This window comes from Aptenodytes forsteri, unplaced genomic scaffold (assembly GCF_000699145.1).
Source record: "Aptenodytes forsteri isolate BGI_AS27 unplaced genomic scaffold, ASM69914v1 Scaffold242, whole genome shotgun sequence".
NCBI classification, from domain to species: Eukaryota; Metazoa; Chordata; class Aves; order Sphenisciformes; family Spheniscidae; genus Aptenodytes; species Aptenodytes forsteri.
In genome coordinates, this window is record NW_008795253.1 from 2,474,530 (window position 1) to 2,492,802 (window position 18,273).

Here is an 18,273-nt window from a genome sequence, read left to right on the forward strand (position 1 = left end):
GATTGGATGTAAGGAAAAATTTCTTTACTGAAAGAGTGGTGAAACATTGGAAGAGGCTGCCCAGGGAAGTGGTGGAGTCCCCATCCCTGGAGGTATTTAAAAGACGTGTAGATGAGGCACTTAGGGACATGGTTTAGTGGGCATGGTGGTGTTGGGTTGATGGTTGGACTCGATGATCTTAGAGGTCTTTTCCAACCTCAATGATTCTATGATTCTATGATTCTATGATTACTACTCGAATATTGTGTGAAGGTCCTGTATTAAGAATGGAAGAAACAATTCATAAACAGAAGCTGAAAAATAATTTAATGCAGTTGTTGCATTTCTGCAGATTAATGGAGTTCAGTTTTCCAGACTTGTACAGTGATAACAAAATTTCACGGAGTTAAACTACTTGGGTGGTTGCTCTAGGAGGTCTGAAGGCCTGAGCAGAGTCTTTCTGCAAACTGGTATGAACAGCCTTGATTTAAAATACTGAAAAGGGCAACGTAGTGAGAGACTCGGGGAGTTCCATGTCCTCACTTAAGAAAGAGGAAGTTACTTTGTCAGTCTTTATTTCTGTGAGGAATACCTTTGACAGGATTATATTTTCATTTTAGGAAATAATCTAATTCTGTGCATTTGTTATCTTTGACCCTATTTTATTTATCTCTCTATTTATTTATTTATTTTTGTTTAGAAAACTGATTCCACTGGAAGACTTAACAGCTGAGAATGTGTTATATTGGAGATGTCTTTGTGAATATATAAAATCAAAAGGTGAAGAAGGTGAAGATTTACTAGAACAGATGTTGCCAGAACCAGCTATATATGCAGATTATTTATTAAGGTACATTGCATTTAAAAATAAATCCCTTGCCACTAAAATAGACTTTTTTTTTTTAAAGTAGAGAATATTTCTTTTATTCAACTATTCAGGTTTCCTCCAAAGCCAAAGTTGTGCTTGAACAGTGATTTTTAATTTCTTCTTAAACTTTTTTTAAGATGTTTTGAGAGTATTTACTACCTTTAAACAAAAACTGTATAATGCAAATTTATAACTTGAAAACAATTTTTGGAATGTCCTTTCTCATGAATTATCAGCAAGATGGACTGCTAGATCAATAGCATATAATTCTTTGCCATTTAAGGTAATAAAATAATTTTTCTGTAATATGCAGCTATCCTTTGTCCATCTGTTATTATACAGGTTGCTGTGTGTTTGCAAAGAGCTTGCAGAAAGAGGTTTTTAGAGCTTGCAGAAACTGATACTTTTTTCATTGTTGTAATTTGTGAATATAAAGTAAAATTTGGCTGCTGTCCCCAAGAGAAGTGTTTTTGAAATTGAAAGTTCATTCCCTTCTCTTTCCCCTGCTTAGGTGGGCATGCTTCCCAAAAACTTATGTTTGAAGGCAGTAACAGAGCTGCTAAATGAGCCAATTACAGAACGTTTAATCAGGGAAAAAAATGAATGTTTTGTTAAGTTAATCTTTTTACCAAAGTGAAGAAAAGTAATTTTTTTTTGTCTCAGTGGGATACTTTAGTCTTAACATAAAATTTGAACAGAATTTATGTTTGTGAGCATGGAGAATGCTGAGAAATCTTAACTAAGGTATTGTACTTGCAAAATGTAGAGTGAAGCTTCCTAAAATGACTATAAATCAGATCTGCTGAAAAATGCATTGTTTTGATAGATGTTTCCTATTAAAAAGATGCATATTATTTTCTCACTTCGGTGGGTGTATACTAGTAGTACTTACAGAAATCATTGCTACTTTTCAATGTGGAATGTGCTAACGTGTTTCATAAACGTTTAATAAATGAAGTGTCTGTGCTTCCTTAATTTTGAAATGTGGATCCAGTCTGGTGGGTGTAATTCATTCATAATTAACTTAAGAGTCCATAAAACCTTTGTTTTCCAGAAAAAAAAAAGGTTTTCTTTTTTCCATCCGATCTTACTTAAATGCCTTCAATTATCTTCCCGTTTAGGAAGAGGCCGAGTAAGATTAATTAGGTTTGCTGGTAGTTGTTTGTAGTATCAACTGTTAAACTATTCATTGGTGACCTGTGCCACCAGTTGTTTCAGATAAGATTTGCAATTGTACAAGCCAAGTCTTTATTTGCACTGTGAGAGTATCAGTTAGGAGGAGCGGGAAACCGCGTCACTGATACTTAAGAAAAAATGCAGGATTGTAAGCTTCATTTAGATATTTCAGTATTATCTGGTGCAGGTAACACTATTTTTAAATGTTCAGAAACAGCTGCCTGCATTATTGTAATTTCAGATGTTCTTAAATAGTAGCTACGTGCAAAGTTTTTGTCCTAACTTTGAAGAAATTTTTAAAACTTGCTAAATTTAATAGCTGTTGCTGAAAAGTATCTGCAAAACTGTGGTAAAGATAAGCATCTTTTTCACAGCTCATATCAGGATTTGAATTTTGTTATTACATTATCATGTACAAAATTCAATACTGAATATATGTTTCACTGCAGATTTTCTGAACGTGCATGCTCTCATTGATGGATAAAATTTCAATAAAAGAACAATGACTCTAGAAAAATAAAGAAGTGGAACAAACTGATTACAGTTTCCATGCTCTGTGGCTGAGTGTATCTGACAACAGATTGTTGGTCTTCCCTGATGGCATACTTGATTAGATAAAGAATTTAAAATTCATTGCACACTTTAATGATTTTCTTGTATTTTGTCTTGTAGGCAATATAACACTTCTGAATGTGTAGAACAATACATAGTACCTAAATATGCAGAAAAATACTAGTTGTAGATATGAAAAATGGTACATGTACACATTTAGTCCTAAGATGCTGCCTTTATGCAGGGGTGCAGAGCTGAAATCACATGTACAAGCATAATTTGTCATTTTCTGTTTCTTACTATTTTGCATTCTCAAACAAGGGATTTTTTTAAATGAAGTGTGTTATTTTTAAACTGTACGTTATTTGGTATAAATAACTTTCTGGAACTATTAATCTATGAAAAGGAGAACACAGACGTTAATTTTTAAGGTTTCGTAACCACTTGTTTATACAGGACAGGAAAGTGGTGGGGTTTTGGGTTTGGTTTTTTTGGGGGGGATGATGGGTGTTTTAGGGTTTTGTTTGCTTGGGGGGTGTTTTTTGGTTTTTTGTTTTGTTTTTTTTTGTTTTTGTTTGTTTTTTTTTACTTTCCAACAATGATTCTGAATGTAATTATATCTGTTCTTTTTGGATTCAGTTATCTTCAAAACATGCCAGTTCTTAGTGAAGAGCAAAGAGAAGACTTTACTTGTTTTGAAAACCTGATGACAAAAGAATTTATAGGCCAGCAACTGATTCTTATCATAGGCTGCATGGATACCACGGAAGAGGGAGGAAGGTAAACTTAAATATAAAATCTGTGTTACTAAGCTTATGGCACTCATGCCTGTGGACAGGCATAGAGTCTTTGTTGGGAAAATAACCTGATCAGACAAAATATGGTTCTAATGCTAGCTGGAAAAAAAGGCACAGTGTCTCTAATGTAATTGTTCCCAAAAGTGTGCCAAATATTGTCTGCTTACTTTTATGGAAAAATGAGTTTTAATGCAGATACAACATTGTTTGGGGAGAACAAATTTAGTTGTTCTTGTAACATATTTTTGAGATTATAAAGTTACAAGACTGTTCATTTGGAACATAGTATATAAAAAATAAAAGATACAAACAAAAAAGAAAGATATATATATATATATATATATGAAAATATAAAAGGAGATTATTTCTCAGCAGATGACTTGTAGTAAGTAGCCTGTGTGTTTCTTATGTTTTTAAGCCCAGTCTGCTAAGGCCTTAAAGGTTACAGATGTTTTAGATGCCAAGCTGAATTGGACTGTGTTAACTGAGTCATTCCTATAATTTGAACAGCCTTTTGATGTGAAGTAATAAGAGTGAATAAATTTGGAAGTTCATACCATCACAGGCATTTTATGAAAAATTGCAGTGATGATAGTACAAACACAGCAATAATTTCAAACTCTCAGTGGAATGCATTATATGTGTGCCAGACTGGCAGGATAGTTTAACTTGTAATTTTTTTTTTAGTTTCCAGCCAGATAATTTATAGAATCATAGAATAGTTTGGGTTGGAAGGGACCTCTAAAGGTCATCTAGTCCAACCCCCCTGCCATGGGCAGGGACATCTTCAACTAGAGCAGCTTGCTCAGAGCCCCGTCCAACCTGATGACCTTGAATTCCAGGGATTTCTATGAAAGCATTTTGCAGTATTGATACTCTGTTTTCTGCTGGTATGACCTTTCATTGGACAGTAGTGACACCTGATTTAAAAATTCAGCATTTCCTAATCAAGAGAAATCAGGTAAAATCAGGAAGAGACAAACATTGCTAAGTAAGAAAATATATTCAGCAGTTAATATAGTTATACAGAAGTTTCTCTTATGTATTATAAAGTCTTCATCACACTAACTCAAAGTGGGTAAAATATTAGCTCTTATGTCTTCCATTTTCTTAAATAAGTAAACAGATTATTTGGGTTTTTTCTCTTTTGTGCAGAAAGCATCTGTTAGTTACTTTACAAAAGATTCTCATTCTACCTGCAACTTCAACAGCCCTTATATCTCTGCTTGCGGAAAGATTACTCAGTATCATTGAGGATGATGACAGAAGGATTCAAATTGTAAGTAATTCTGAAGGCTCATTTTTTTTCTAGGCTCTGCCTTCCCTGTATATCAAACAGCCTTTAAGAAGAATTGTAACAGAAATATCAAAAGTTAAAATATTTTTAGTTTAGAAAAGCATTTATGTTGTGTGGTGTCGTGTGTGTCGTCGTCGTCCCCCCCCCCCCCCCTTTTTTTTTTTTTAAGCATAGCTGCATTTTGTGGTTGTCTAAAGATCTTTATCTTTAGAGATTTGGCTGGTGTATCCTCAAATTAGGAAAGTATTACACTTTGACAGCCTGTTTCAGAATCCTTTGTCATATTAGATCCAAACAGTTTTGACTAGAACATTCAAAGTGAGGATAATGTACATTTCCAGGTTTCAGATTTCTCTTCCCTCCTTGTAGCTGAGATCGGTACTAAAAACCCTTATAAGAAAAGTATTTTATATAGTACAGTCTTTATATACAGCATAATTATTTAAACTTGACCCCTGGAAAAATAGACCCTTGGTTTTGGTCAAATATTTTAAATGAACCCTGGACTTAAGGGCAGAGACCACTTTTGGAAAACCTCAATCCACTGGGTAAAGCTAGGATATAGGTTTGTTACATGATTATGATGGAAGAAGTATGGTAATCTTAGCATTATAGTGCAATAGTAATAGTAAATGTGTGCATTTCTAGTATTCTAGTGAAAAACACTGATTCAATACATTCCGTTGATTTGGTACAGCTTGAGAGGAAGTTAAAGTTAAACTGAGATGACTTGATACAAGATAAATCAAATTAGGACTATCCTGTCTCATTCAGTCTTTAGTTTTCCTCATGTTTCATCTAACTTTTTTTATTAATGTAATGGGTCTGACTTTAAAGAAAACCCCTAACCAACTGAAAAACTCTCAGCCTAGTTCTGCTTCTAGTTCTATGCATGTATTTGGCTTGAAATTAAATTACTTATGTGGCTTTTTGATACAAGATAAATCAAATTAGGACTATCCTGTCTCATTCAGTCTTTAGTTTTCCTCATGTTTCATCTAACTTTTTTTATTAATGTAATGGGTCTGACTTTAAAGAAAACCCCTAACCAACTGAAAAACTCTCAGCCTAGTTCTGCTTCTAGTTCTATGCATGTATTTGGCTTGAAATTAAATTACTTATGTGGCTTTTTATACTACATATGGTGGTTTATAGACCTTTAAATGATAGTGTTCTTAGATGTCTTGATTGAAGTAGTAACAGATGAAAAACCTTCCTCCCGTTACCAGTAATTCTTTTTAAAGTATGTGTTCAGATCTAGAGGAGATGGTGCCTGTGAACTGTTGGCGTAGAAACAGCTGAACTTATTGATGGCTATACAGTCTTCTATTTTCTTACTGACCTAGCTAAATGGTAGAAAACACTAGACTTTCATGGTTAGACTATGTATTGTCCAATTGAAGATTTATTTGCAGTGAATTAGCTGTTAAGGGAAACTGCACAAATCTTCAATACTTTTTCAGAAGGGATGGTATTTTAAATTTGGAAAAGTTAAATGCTTAGTATCTGACATCTGAGCTGAAATTAATGGCACTAATATACTGCTTGTAACAATAGATTGCAGAAATTATATCAGAAGTTCGTGAGCCAATTGTTACAGTCGACCAGCCTGTTGATGCTGCTGAAATAAGAAAGCGGGAGCTTAAGGTAAGCAGATTTTAGTTAACAAGAAAAATATTTTTAAACATATCCACCTAGTAAGAGTATTATATAGTAGTGTATTACTTTCTAGTGTTGATAGTGTATTGTTGGCTAATACCACAAAGGTTATGGTATTATATTAATTTTCTTTTTACTTTGTATTTCAGTTGGCTGAAATAAAAGTGAAACTTTTTGAAGCAAAAGAAGCTTTGGAAGAATGCATTACTCTGCAGGATTTTAATAGAGCATCAGTATTAAAAGAGAAAATAACTGAGTTGGAACACAGAAAAAATGATCTGATAAGAGAAGCAGAGGAACCTGAAATTAAAGAAATGCGTGTGGAGAAGGTCTCTTCCCTTCCTGTATTCCCAAGTGCTGGTTATGTTTTGACATTTATTCATAGTTTTAAAAGAAAGTGTAGTTTGGCCTTGTATCATCTAAATTTTTAAAATTGAAAATGAACGTTTATGGTATTAGTATTCTCCTTCTGGATGTATGGAAGCTGATGGTGTGCTCTAGCAAAAAATGAATTGCAATTAAACTGTTCCTTTGTCCTTGAGTAACTAAAGAATTCTAAAAGGGTCTTGTTTTTACTGCTTTTACTCTTAACTAACTGAAAACGTGAACCTGAATCTCTTTTCATCAGTTTATAGACAGATTTGATTAATATTCTTGCACAACAAATGTGTAGCGGACAGGAAATGTTTACTTGGGTAGGGAAAAATTATGTTTAATGTCCCCATTCTCCTTATCATAGCCACCATTTGTATTAATAACATGTCTTTTTTTTTTCTTTTCCCTGACCTACTTGAAGAATGATCCTGAAACACTGTTGAAGTGTCTGATGATGTGTTATGAGCTTCTGAAGATCATGTCCCTTTCTAAAGGAATTGGTCCAACCATTAATGAAATCATTGAATCTCTGGTATGTAGGAATAAATACTGTTCACATTATAATAAAAATGGATACATCATAGCTGGCCCTTAGGTGCTGGCAGGATGGTGTGTGATTATTTCACAATCACTTTGCTGTATCTGTAGCACTGTGTCTAGTGCTTTTAAACATTCCCAGAACCTAGTGTCTTGGAGATGCAGTCCAGATACACTGTTCTGAGCTCCTATGCCAGAACTGGTTGTGGCAGAGAGATACTAAAATAAAACAGAAATATAGTAAATATTTGACTAATGTATGACAGTGTTGGACAGTGCTGAGTTACACTGTGCTATGTGTGGTGCTTAGGCATCTGCTTACTGCTCTTGCTGGTACTTTAATTACTTGGATTTTCTATCAGCTGAAGTTATGAGATCTCTAATAGAGAACTTTAGGATTTTTTTTTTTTCCTGCTAGTCAAAAGCTTTTCATCTAGCAAAGACTGGAACTCATAGACCTTTCTCTCATCTCTTCCATGTACAAGGAAAGATGTTTGGGGGGATTCCCCCCTTCCAAGCCCCTCTGTTTTCTTAGCAACTTTGAAGACCAAAATATTTCTGTATTGAAAAATAAGGCAGTGGCATTAGAGGCCTCTTATAGTCTACAAGATATACTTCCTAGTTTTCATTGTAAAGAGTATGGATTTTACGGTGAACATTTCTAAATATCACAGACTTTGAACTGTTACTGAGTGTGCAAACAAAATGGAAAAAAAGTAATGTTCCATTGTATGAATGGTGCACCCACATCTGAATACTCTGCAATTCTTATCCCATCTATCTAGAAAGTTTATATTTGAATTGGAAGTGGTCAAGAGAAGGGCAGCAAGGAAAAGTATGGAATGGCTTCTGTATGAAGAATGACTAAATAGGTTACCTCTTCATAACCTGGAGAAGAGAGGACTTAGGGGTAGGGTCTGAAAGAGGGCAGAAGTCGTAAGACATGAGTGTTACGGAGAAGGTGAATAAGGATTGGTTGATCACCCCATAAAGCTAGCAACTAGCAAGCTCAAAACAAATAAAATGAGTTGATTCTTCACATATGTGATCTGTGGAATTCCTTGTTGCAGGATGTGTGCATGATGAACACTTGCATAAATTTCAAGGAGAACTGAGCAAGTTCAAGAAAAATAAATGTTATGGAATGATTAGGTAGACAGGAACAGCCTCCCAGCTCTCTTGCAAATTGTTGGGACCTTGACAAGAATTCTTGGGAAGTATCTACTTAATCTGTTTATGTAATACTTCATAGGAGTTTGGTTTTGATCTTTTTTGATAATGAGACAATGGGCTAGATGACCTGACTCAGTATGAGCATTCTTATAATTCAAACTGCAAAGAAAATTGCAACACCAATTTAGATTAGTTTAAATGTAGTGGAACCACACCTGATTTCTTTCAGATGTATAGAAGTATTCTCAGAAATCCTCGTTAGTGTTGGTGTGTCCCCCAGAGACCTTTTCTTTTTCATTAGGTCTGTCTTTTAATTTTCACATTTGTTGTTTATTCCACTTTTCTTTCTCCAAGATCCTGCTTTCCTATTGTTGTTCCTGCTGGATTTTCACATCTTACAGTATTTGTTGTTGTTTAAACTTGAACTCTTTAGTAAATACAAAAATATAAAATGATCCCATTGTAGCGTTCACCCAGTATCTAGTCTGGCTTTGCTTACGTGTGGATTTTTACCATTGTCTTCTCAAAACTATTCCAAGTGCATGGAAGTGGCATCTGTATTTTGCAACTTGGAACTAGGTATTGTTTCTCTGCAAGAATGCTAATGTCTTTTATGAAGAAATGTATAGGTTTGTTGTTGTGTTTGGTTTTTTGTTTTTTTTTTTATATTTCATAATGAGTGGTCAACTCAATTTTGTTTGAAAACAAATACTTATTAAAAACAAACACAAAGCAAAACACTCATGATTTTTGCCATTATTTTATTGCTGATTTCAAACAGCATACTCAATCTGCTTCTGTTTATATCTAGATAAACAGAGTATATAGTAGCTACCACTTTCCAGTCCTGTATCAAAACTAAATTATTTTTAGTTTCAGGGTAAGCACATTTTAGTAGTCAGTTTTTTATTTTCAATTTATGTATTACAACTATAAAGTCTAATATTATTGTTTCCAGATACTTCCTGGCATAACTAATGTCCATCCAGCTGTGAGAAATATGGCTGTTCTGTGTTTGGGTTGCTGTGCCCTTCAGAACAAAGAATTTGCCCGACAACAGCTTGCATTGCTGTTACAGGTAAAATATCTGATGGGAAATGGGACGATGGTCTGTGTGACTAAGTAAATAAAACTAGTCTTGTATCTGTAACAAGCTATTCTACACAGTCACGTTATCTGAGTACCAGTGATTCCAGATTTCCTAAAGATCTGGATCTGGAGAGTGTGGTTTCGTGTAGATTTTTCTGATGTCTAATAGTATTCAAGCTTATATTGTATCTTGGTAGTAGCATGCCTTTGCTTTGTAAGGTCACCCGTTGTCTTGAAAGTTTGTAAGAATTCTTTATCTGTAAGGTCTCACTTATGAATCTGGATGAAATTGGTCATGTATTCATGTTACTAACGTAGAAAAGAGAAGCTGTAGGATTTTGTAAGCTTTCCTTCTTTGGGAAACCAAACTAAAAATGTGACTGGTTTTCATTTCTGTTACATACTTACCTGTGATCTTGTGTGTCTGATTTAATTTCTGAATTATTAATTTTGCATGGACTAAGTGAGAGTTGTTAATTAGAGGATAAAGCAATATTCAAACCAAGAAACGATAGCATGGCTGAACATCTATGAATATGGAACATGTTGGGTGCCATAATACCCACATTTCCCACCTGTGTGGTGAATGTTCTGATGCTGAGCTAATTATATAAAAGATGACACTATTGTTAACTTTTCAGACCCTGGCTTTGAGAGAAATGTAGGTGGCTATTGTGCTTTATTAAGAGTGTGTTCATGTACGCACTCAAGAGAACTGACAGCAGGTGTTGAGATGATATGCTCGGCTCAGACAAGATGATAGACCTGTCAGTCAAAAGTTAGCAAATACTATTGTTTTTAATCTGCCTTTGAGTATGTCTCATTAAAAATCAGTTTGTTTGTTTAGGGAGGATTTCAGTTGTTTTAGCAGCTTAGACTTAAGTAATTAATTTCTGTAGGTTCTAAACCCCATATTCTTTGTGTAGGCTGCCATCAAAAGCAGAGTGTTGGGCTAAACACATCTAGGATCTCTAGGCTAACTCACTATGTATGGTTTTATTTGAATGTTAATTTGAACTGTAATACATATAGTAACCTATGCAACTCTGACTTTTATTACTGTCTTGCTCTCTGCTGTCTTTTTACATACTGTTTATTTTAACTAAACTACACAGTATTTCAGAGCAGGGATTGTCTTACATATTTTTTTCTGTAGTGCCTAGCACTAAGGAGCTACTATAGGCAAATAGACTTTCTGTTTGTCAAATGTCGTTTAGAAGTTGAACAATAAAATTACATCTCACACATGCATGCTCACTCCCTCAGTGAAATTCAATTGATTTTATGTAATGGAAATTGCATAGATGACTTGAAAAATTATTTCCCAGACTATATTACAAATTCAGGTTTAAACTCATATCACAGCCTCCTAAAGTCTGAAATGTGTCCCAAGTATTATAAAAGTTTCCCAAATTAAACAATCTTATTAAAGCAAAAAATATTATTATGCTTAATGTTAACATCAGTGGTCTACTGTAAGATGATGTATGTATGTATGTATGTATCTTCCTTATTAAACCTAGGTTTTACAAATAGATAATCTAAAGGTAAAGCTCAGTGCTTTAAAGGCAATCTTTGATCAACTAATGTTGTTTGGGATTGAGCCATTTAAAGCCAGAAGAGGCAACGACTCTCAAAGTGAAGATGCACACATTAGAACTGAAAATTGTGAGGAAGAAAGTGGAACAATAGAGGAGGAAGAAGAGACTGCTACGATTCACAGCCTCCTGCAGCTTCTTTCAGGTTTCTTAGACAGTGAGGTAAGAAATACTATAAAATGTGCCTTAGTTTTGTTTTAAAACGACTTTTGCAGAAGTTTTACCATCCCGTTAGGTTGCATGTGAACGTTATATGATGTGTAATTGAAAGTAATGGTTTAATGTTAAAATAGTTGTCCCAGAAAATGACCACAACTTTGTCACTGATAGACACTAACGTTACTCTTGACCTAGCTTTGGGTTCTGTGCAGGTGCAAATTTGTGAATGTAGAGAATTGATTGGCAAAATAGGACGTAGGCTATTATTATAGAGTATTAGTGAAAAACGCTCTGGTGGTTGTGTTGTGTGTATGATCAGTTCTTTCTTCAGTTTTCAGAACTTAGGACAGAAGCTGCAGAAGGCATAGCCAAACTGATGTTCTCTGGGAGGCTGATTAGTGCCAAGCTTCTTTCTCGTCTTGTTTTGTTGTGGTATAATCCTGTGACCGAAGAGGATATTCGGCTTAGACACTGTCTGGGGGTTTTCTTCCCTTTATTTGCTTATGCGAATAGGTATGGCCTTTGTAAATTATTATGTGAAAATATACATTGGTCTAGCAGCTTTAGGAGCCTTTTTCAATGTTGTACAAGTAGAAATTACACAAATGCAAATTAGACCTAAAGGTCTAGTTCAGCCTCCTATGTATGTTCAAAAGTAATATGCATAATCTCAACCTATGGCTATTCTGAAGACTTTCCATTAATTCCCTCTTACCCCTGTGGCCTTCCACTTTTTTTCTTTCCTAAGTCTATAATTGAAACTGTTCTTCAAGATACTAAATAAAAGATTAATTTAAAAAGATGTGCTTTACTTATTTATGCTGTTGAGCACTACAGGTAGGCTTTGAAGTGTCACTAAAAAGTAGCTAGCAGGAATGCTTCAAAAGAAAATAATTGGTGCCCAGCAGATACCAAAGCAGCAGGCTGGTTAGTTGTGGTTTGGGTTTTCTTTTTGGTTTTGTTTTGTTTTTAAACAAATAATACTGCAATCTAAATTCACAGGAGGTTCAAAATCTCCCATTTATTTTGGTAGTGGACAAAGGAGGTAGAGAGCTTATGTACGGGCATAGGAGCTTAAATAGTAATTCTCATCTCCTTTCACTTGTTCAAAGAAAAAAATGTTTAACTTGCTTTTCCGTTGTTGCTAGTGGTTTTAGCCAGTCTGAACTAGCTGAGTTTTTATCTGCTTTTTTTATGGTTAAGATTTAATTTAGGCATATTATATATTACCTTATGTATTTTTCCAAAACAAATTGAATTAAATTTTTTGTGGCCTATAAATTGCCATGTTAAGAGGAGTAGTTCAAAGGGGAGCTGGTTTGGAGAGGAAAAAAACCCAAACAAATGTATTTTTGCTGTTGTCAGGGGGGGGGGGAAAAAAACCAACAAAAAACAGTCTCCTCCAGAATGGTGTTTTCCCTACTTAATTTCTTTTGAAAATAAGTAACAGAAAAACTAATTTGACGTGCTTCCAGTATCTCTGATACTGAGTAACGAATTTAAGCTTTTAACATTGATAATCTTTTACCTGTGAATATTGTCTTCTGACCCTGTGAATATCTTTTTTTTTAATTATGAGTCCTAATGATTGCCCACCTGAGTAATTCTGTGTATTTCAAAGTCATTTGCAAATGAAGCAACTCCTTCTAGCACCTCATAGACGATCTTTTGAAAAGAAAAACATGGTGTATGCTTTAAGCAAAAATCAGAAAAATCAGCGGAGGAAAAAAAATCCTAAATCTTAGTCTGGCTCATTGATTTGGAATCTCTGTTTAGTTAGGAAACCTCATTAATTTTCTCTATCTAAACATTATCTGCATTCTGGATCACAAACGGTTCATTTTAAGATGAATCATGGAGTGTCTTTGGTTACCAATACTGTATTTTCAGAAGAGAATTATTAATTACCATGTGTAATTCGGAACTGTCTGCAAAGTTGTCATTCAGAAAAGGAAAACTCAGGTAATGAATGAGATTTGGCTGAGGTTCATACGTAATTTTGGTATTAATTTTAAAAATTCCATTTGTTTTCTGGGTGTTGCTCTGTTAACCTCTCCATCCGGTCACAGATGAATGAGTGCCTTACTTTTTGAAATTAAGTATTTCAGCTGTGTGAGGAAAAAAATGTTGACGCTGACTTCTATAAATATTCTGTCATGTCAATAGAGTGGCATGGCACGCTAGTAACAGGGACAGGATCCTGTAACCAGTCAACAATTCTTATTCATGGAATGTTTTCTAAAGAGTAATAAACTCTCTGGCAGCCTAAGAGGAGAAACTTCTGCCTTGTACCTATATGCTACTAGACTTATTTATTTTTTTAATTTACAGGAAATAATCCGAATGATACTTCAGCTATGCTTTAGCCAATCTAAAGCCTTAAAGCTACTGAAACAGAGTTCTTGCTTCCATTCTTTCTTGCCCCAGTTTTAGTGCTCAAAAGGTCTTTTGGTCAGCTGATTTGGCTCAATAATCCAGCAGCAAACAGTCTGCTTTTTTGAAATTATTTATTTTCCTAGTTTTCTCCTGTAGTTATTTGGGTTCAAACAGGAGGTTAACAAGTATCAGAATCAAAAAAGGCTTCACTTCACCAACTAGTACCTTGTACTTTTTGACACCTTACCTTTTAAATTGTTTCGACCTGTCTTGAGGAACTACACTTTTTAGACAACTTGCTGCAGAACCAAGTGCAACGTGATTTTTAGGCTTGCTTGGCAGGAGTTATTAACTCTTCTGAGAAAAGAAAGTGCAAGTATTTCTTCCAACAATCTTGTTAACCACTGCCTTTTTTGCCAGGCTTCCTTGCTTTCTTACACAATGAGAAGTATCCCCAAAGAAAAAAGCTAGCAGGAAGGAGGAATGAGCAGAAGACAGATTGATTTAAATAAAAGATTTAGAGAAATGTATTTCTGTCCCTTAAGAGACAATATGTCTGTATATATCACTTAGGTTTTCAGTAGTAAGGGTGAACTTTCAAACTGTTCAGAGGCAGGAAGGGTTACTTAGCAAATAGTATTTCACGTAAGTTTTAAAACTTAAAAGAAATTGGTTCTGTAAGCAGTTTTGATGTCTTGATCCTGCTGGCTGTCTCTACCAAGGTGGCTGCTCCCACTTTGCTTTGATTGATGTATTGTAATGGGTCTGTGAACTTCCATCATAGAAGAGAAAATTTAGGGGTGAATTAAGGTTTAATTTTGTCTCATTACGCTACTAATGTTTGACTCCATTGAAACAGGTCTAACCAGGAATGCTTTGAAGAAGCTTATCTTCCAACTCTGCAAACGCTGTTAAATGCTCCTGCAACTTCACCTTTGGCTGAAATAGATATCAGTAATGTTTCTGAACTGTTAGTGGACCTGACCAGACCAAGTGGACTGAAACCTCAGTCTAAAAAGTCTCAGGACTATCAGGTACAGTGTGTTAAACTGGAGGAAAGCAATATTTGTGTCTAGAGATTAAGAACTGACTCCCTTCACTTACTGCTAGCTGTCTGGGCCTCTCTGAGATTCCTAGTGTCAGAAGCTGGTTTAAATGAGTGACTGTTCAGGTAATCTTTCAGCTTGACCTCCCCTTCCGCCCCCACCCTGCCAATTTCCCCTCCCTCTTACAATTAAAAAATGCTAGTAGGAACTTGCACCATGCCTAATTGTCTATATTGGGAAAAGTATTTATAAAAATCAGTTGGTGTATGTACTCAAAATACTGCATTTTAAGAAAATGTTTACTGTGTAAAATTAGTCATTAGCTGCTTAAATCAGAATGATCTCATTGCTGTCTTTTGTAAACAGTTCCCAGCGAAATTTCTGATATCTGATTTCTTTCCTTTACAGGACTTAACAGTGCATGATAGTTTAGCAATGAAAATTTGCAATGGAATCTTGATGGACCCAACTGCACCAGATGTTCGTATTTATGCAAAAGCTTTAAATTCACTAGAACTCAGTAGTTCTTCCACAGAGAATCTTCTGGTTCTGCTCAATGAGATTCTAGAGGTAGTACATAAATAACATGGTTCTTACTTTTTTAATCATTAGCAATCTAATATTCTGATACGCTTAAAAATGAAGTGCCTTTTGTTTACTATGACAATGTGACTGGAATTTCTGTTTTAACCAGTCTTTGAAAATTAATTTTTGATGAGTCATTTACAAAAATCTGAGCTGATATCACTGTGTAATTTACGTATTTCAGCTACCATAGACAGTAAAACCAGTGTGAAACAGTGTGCCCAGCTTGATACATTTCAGTACAGTAAGTTCTTTTGATAACTGTGGTGTAGTTAATTTTTTTACGTTAAAATAAAATTTAGTATTAAGTCTTTTACAGTTTGGATGGCTTATCTTGGATTATTAACAGCTGAAATTTTACACCTAAACTTACGACGTAACTGTAAGATCATTAGGCAACATGAACAGGGTCCTTGATTTAAGATGAAGTGGGAAGGGATTACAAGACTGATGTGAAAGTTTTTACATTGAGGCTTTTATTAATATGGAAAAAAATAAAGTAAAATTTGGGAGTGTGACAGAGGAAGACAATGGTACATCGAAATGTTGAAAAGCATGCTGATCCACTATGAGCATATCATCCAGAGGTAGCAATGCTCCAGGACTCAGCTGGAAAGGTCCAGTTGCTTTAATGTTTTTTTGGACTTCCTTTAAAAAAAAAAAAAAAAAAATAGTATTTTGGGGTTTCAGTGCCTGGTATTGATGGAGAAAGTGTTTCTCCTTTCAACTTGACTAATCATCTTCATGTCATGCATCATATCCTTCATACAGTAAATTCAATTAATCCTATTAGTGGGTAAATTTAATGGATAAAAGAAATAGTTGTAAAATTAAGTAGCATTTAATATTAAATGTCTCGTCTCCAGAAAGTGAAAGATAAAATGTGTCAAAGAGCTATTGAGAAGATCAAGATGAACTTGACGAAAGATCCTAATGTAGGCAAAGACCACTCTGAAAGGACTGAGGAAACAGGCCTCTCTGAAAGGACACAGGAAACTGACATCACGTTATCTGAAAATACTGTTCAAAATGAAGAAGGTAATTCAGAAGAGGTGTAGTTTAGTAGTAGGTATACAATTGAGTGACTTGTTTAGATGTGTATGAAAATAAGTTTCAGTTTTCCTCCATTAAATTGATCTACTTTTTGAAAAAATGGGAAAAGATAACATCTAGTAAATACGCATACAGTTTAAATATTTGTACTGAAGCATTTTCCATTTTTTATTGCTTTTTGAACAGATTCTGTGTTTTCTTATTCTCCATATTACTCTAGTATAACCAGTGCTGTATTTTGAGTCTTAAGCTCTGCCTTGCAGGGTTTTTCTTTTTGTTTTTTGTTTTTTTTTTTTTTAACAAAGACAATATTAAAATGGGCTTTTTTTTTTTTTTGGCTATTTATCGCACTCATGTGCCTGCTAAATACTACTGCTGACTAGCTCATCTTTAGAATGTGACTCGCTTAACTTTGAGGAAGAAACAAGTACTTTGTGGGGTTTTTAGACTTTGGAGTTAGCATGCCTGTGCTTCTTGCAGACTGTATTATAGCAGTATATAGCTGATATCTTTAGTATTGACACCAGTCTGTCTTTATTACAAGCTCATATGTTGGAGCCAGATTTGTTTTTATTGCTGTTTAAGAGCTTGAAGTGGAAGTAGCTGGAAGACTTTCCCCCACCTGCCCAGCTTATGCAGCTGCATGTGCCTTAGCACTGTACATTGTGCTAGTGGCACAGAAAGTCTAACATTTTTCAGCAGAAAAGCAATTGGATGAAATTTGTTTAGGTTTGCTTGCAGCAGTAAAGCAAAGATATTGACAAGCCACTGTTTTAAGCAGATCACATTTTCTTTTAACATTTCTTTTAATTATTTGTTTATATTTTCTAGTGGCTTATTTCAGGGCTTTAATCTCTTGTTTCTGGAAGTGTTAAATACTTTAATTTTTTCTATCTTCTATGTTTATGTCTTCAAATATTTATTGGATGGGAAGTTGGAAGTATGCTTTTGAGAAAATAGTTGTACTGTTTTCTGCTAACATCTGATAATTTTGGTATTAATTTCTCATGAAAGAGGATTTTTGAGCACTTTTTACAAGCAGGCTGTAGGAGAAAAGCATTGTTCCCTTCCCCTCTCCCACCCCTCCCCAAATACACTTGGGATCATTAAAAATAAAGCAGCATTTACTACTTCAAATTTGTAAATGATAGCTGTGAGCAAAAAGGGCAACAGATGCTATTTTTGTCCTTCAGTTGCTGCAAAGGAGATTTAGATTTGATGTTAGGAAAAAAGCTTCCTAGCAATAACAGAGATTGCCTAAAATTGTTCGAAATTTTAAGACTAGAATAGAATATTTCAGTTGGAAAGGATCTACAGTGATCATCTAGTCCAACTGCCTGACCACTTCAGGGCTGAGCAAAAGTTAAAGCATATTGTTAAGGACATTGTCCAAATGCCTCTTAAAAATTGACAGGCTTGGGGCACTGACCACCTCTCTAGAAAACCTGTTCCAGTGTTTGACCACCCTCTCGGTAAAAAAATACTTCCTAAAGTCCAGTCTAAACCTCCCCTGGCACAGCTTTGAATCATTGCCACGTGTCCTATCACTGGATCCCAGGGAGAAGAGATCAGCACCTCCCTCTCCACTTCCCCTCCTCAGGAAGCTGTAGAGAGCACTGAGGTCGCCCCTCAGCCTCCTTTCCTCCAAACTAGACAAGCCCAGAGTCCTTAGCCGCTCCTCATAGGACATTCCTTCCAGCCCTTTCACCAGCTTTGGTGCCCTCCTCTGGACACATTCAGCTACCTGAACATCCTTCCTAAATTGTGGGGCCCAGAACTGCACACTGTACTCGAGTTGACATCGCAGCAACACTAAATACAGCGGGACAATCACCTCTTTTGAGCGGCTGGTTATGCTATGTTTGATGCACCCCAGGATGCGGTTTGCCCTCTTGGCTGCCAGGGCACACTGCTGACTCGTAGTGAGCCTGCTGTTAACCAGCACCCCCAGATC

The 18,273-nt window shown here is 35.3% G+C and overlaps 1 protein-coding gene across 1 annotated transcript in view; it reads left to right on the forward strand.

Annotated features, from left to right (window-relative positions):
* The window catches only part of NCAPG (non-SMC condensin I complex subunit G), a 33,148-nt gene that overhangs the window by 11,069 nt on the left and 3,806 nt on the right, over positions 1-18,273 (forward strand). The window contains 12 exon segments of the mRNA XM_009279124.2: positions 680-829; positions 3,215-3,355; positions 4,528-4,651; positions 6,227-6,316; positions 6,478-6,657; positions 7,125-7,235; positions 9,372-9,491; positions 11,026-11,262; positions 11,591-11,772; positions 14,495-14,669; positions 15,090-15,251; positions 16,133-16,304. Of these exon segments, the coding sequence (XP_009277399.1) occupies positions 680-829; positions 3,215-3,355; positions 4,528-4,651; positions 6,227-6,316; positions 6,478-6,657; positions 7,125-7,235; positions 9,372-9,491; positions 11,026-11,262; positions 11,591-11,772; positions 14,495-14,669; positions 15,090-15,251; positions 16,133-16,304 (1,844 nt within the window).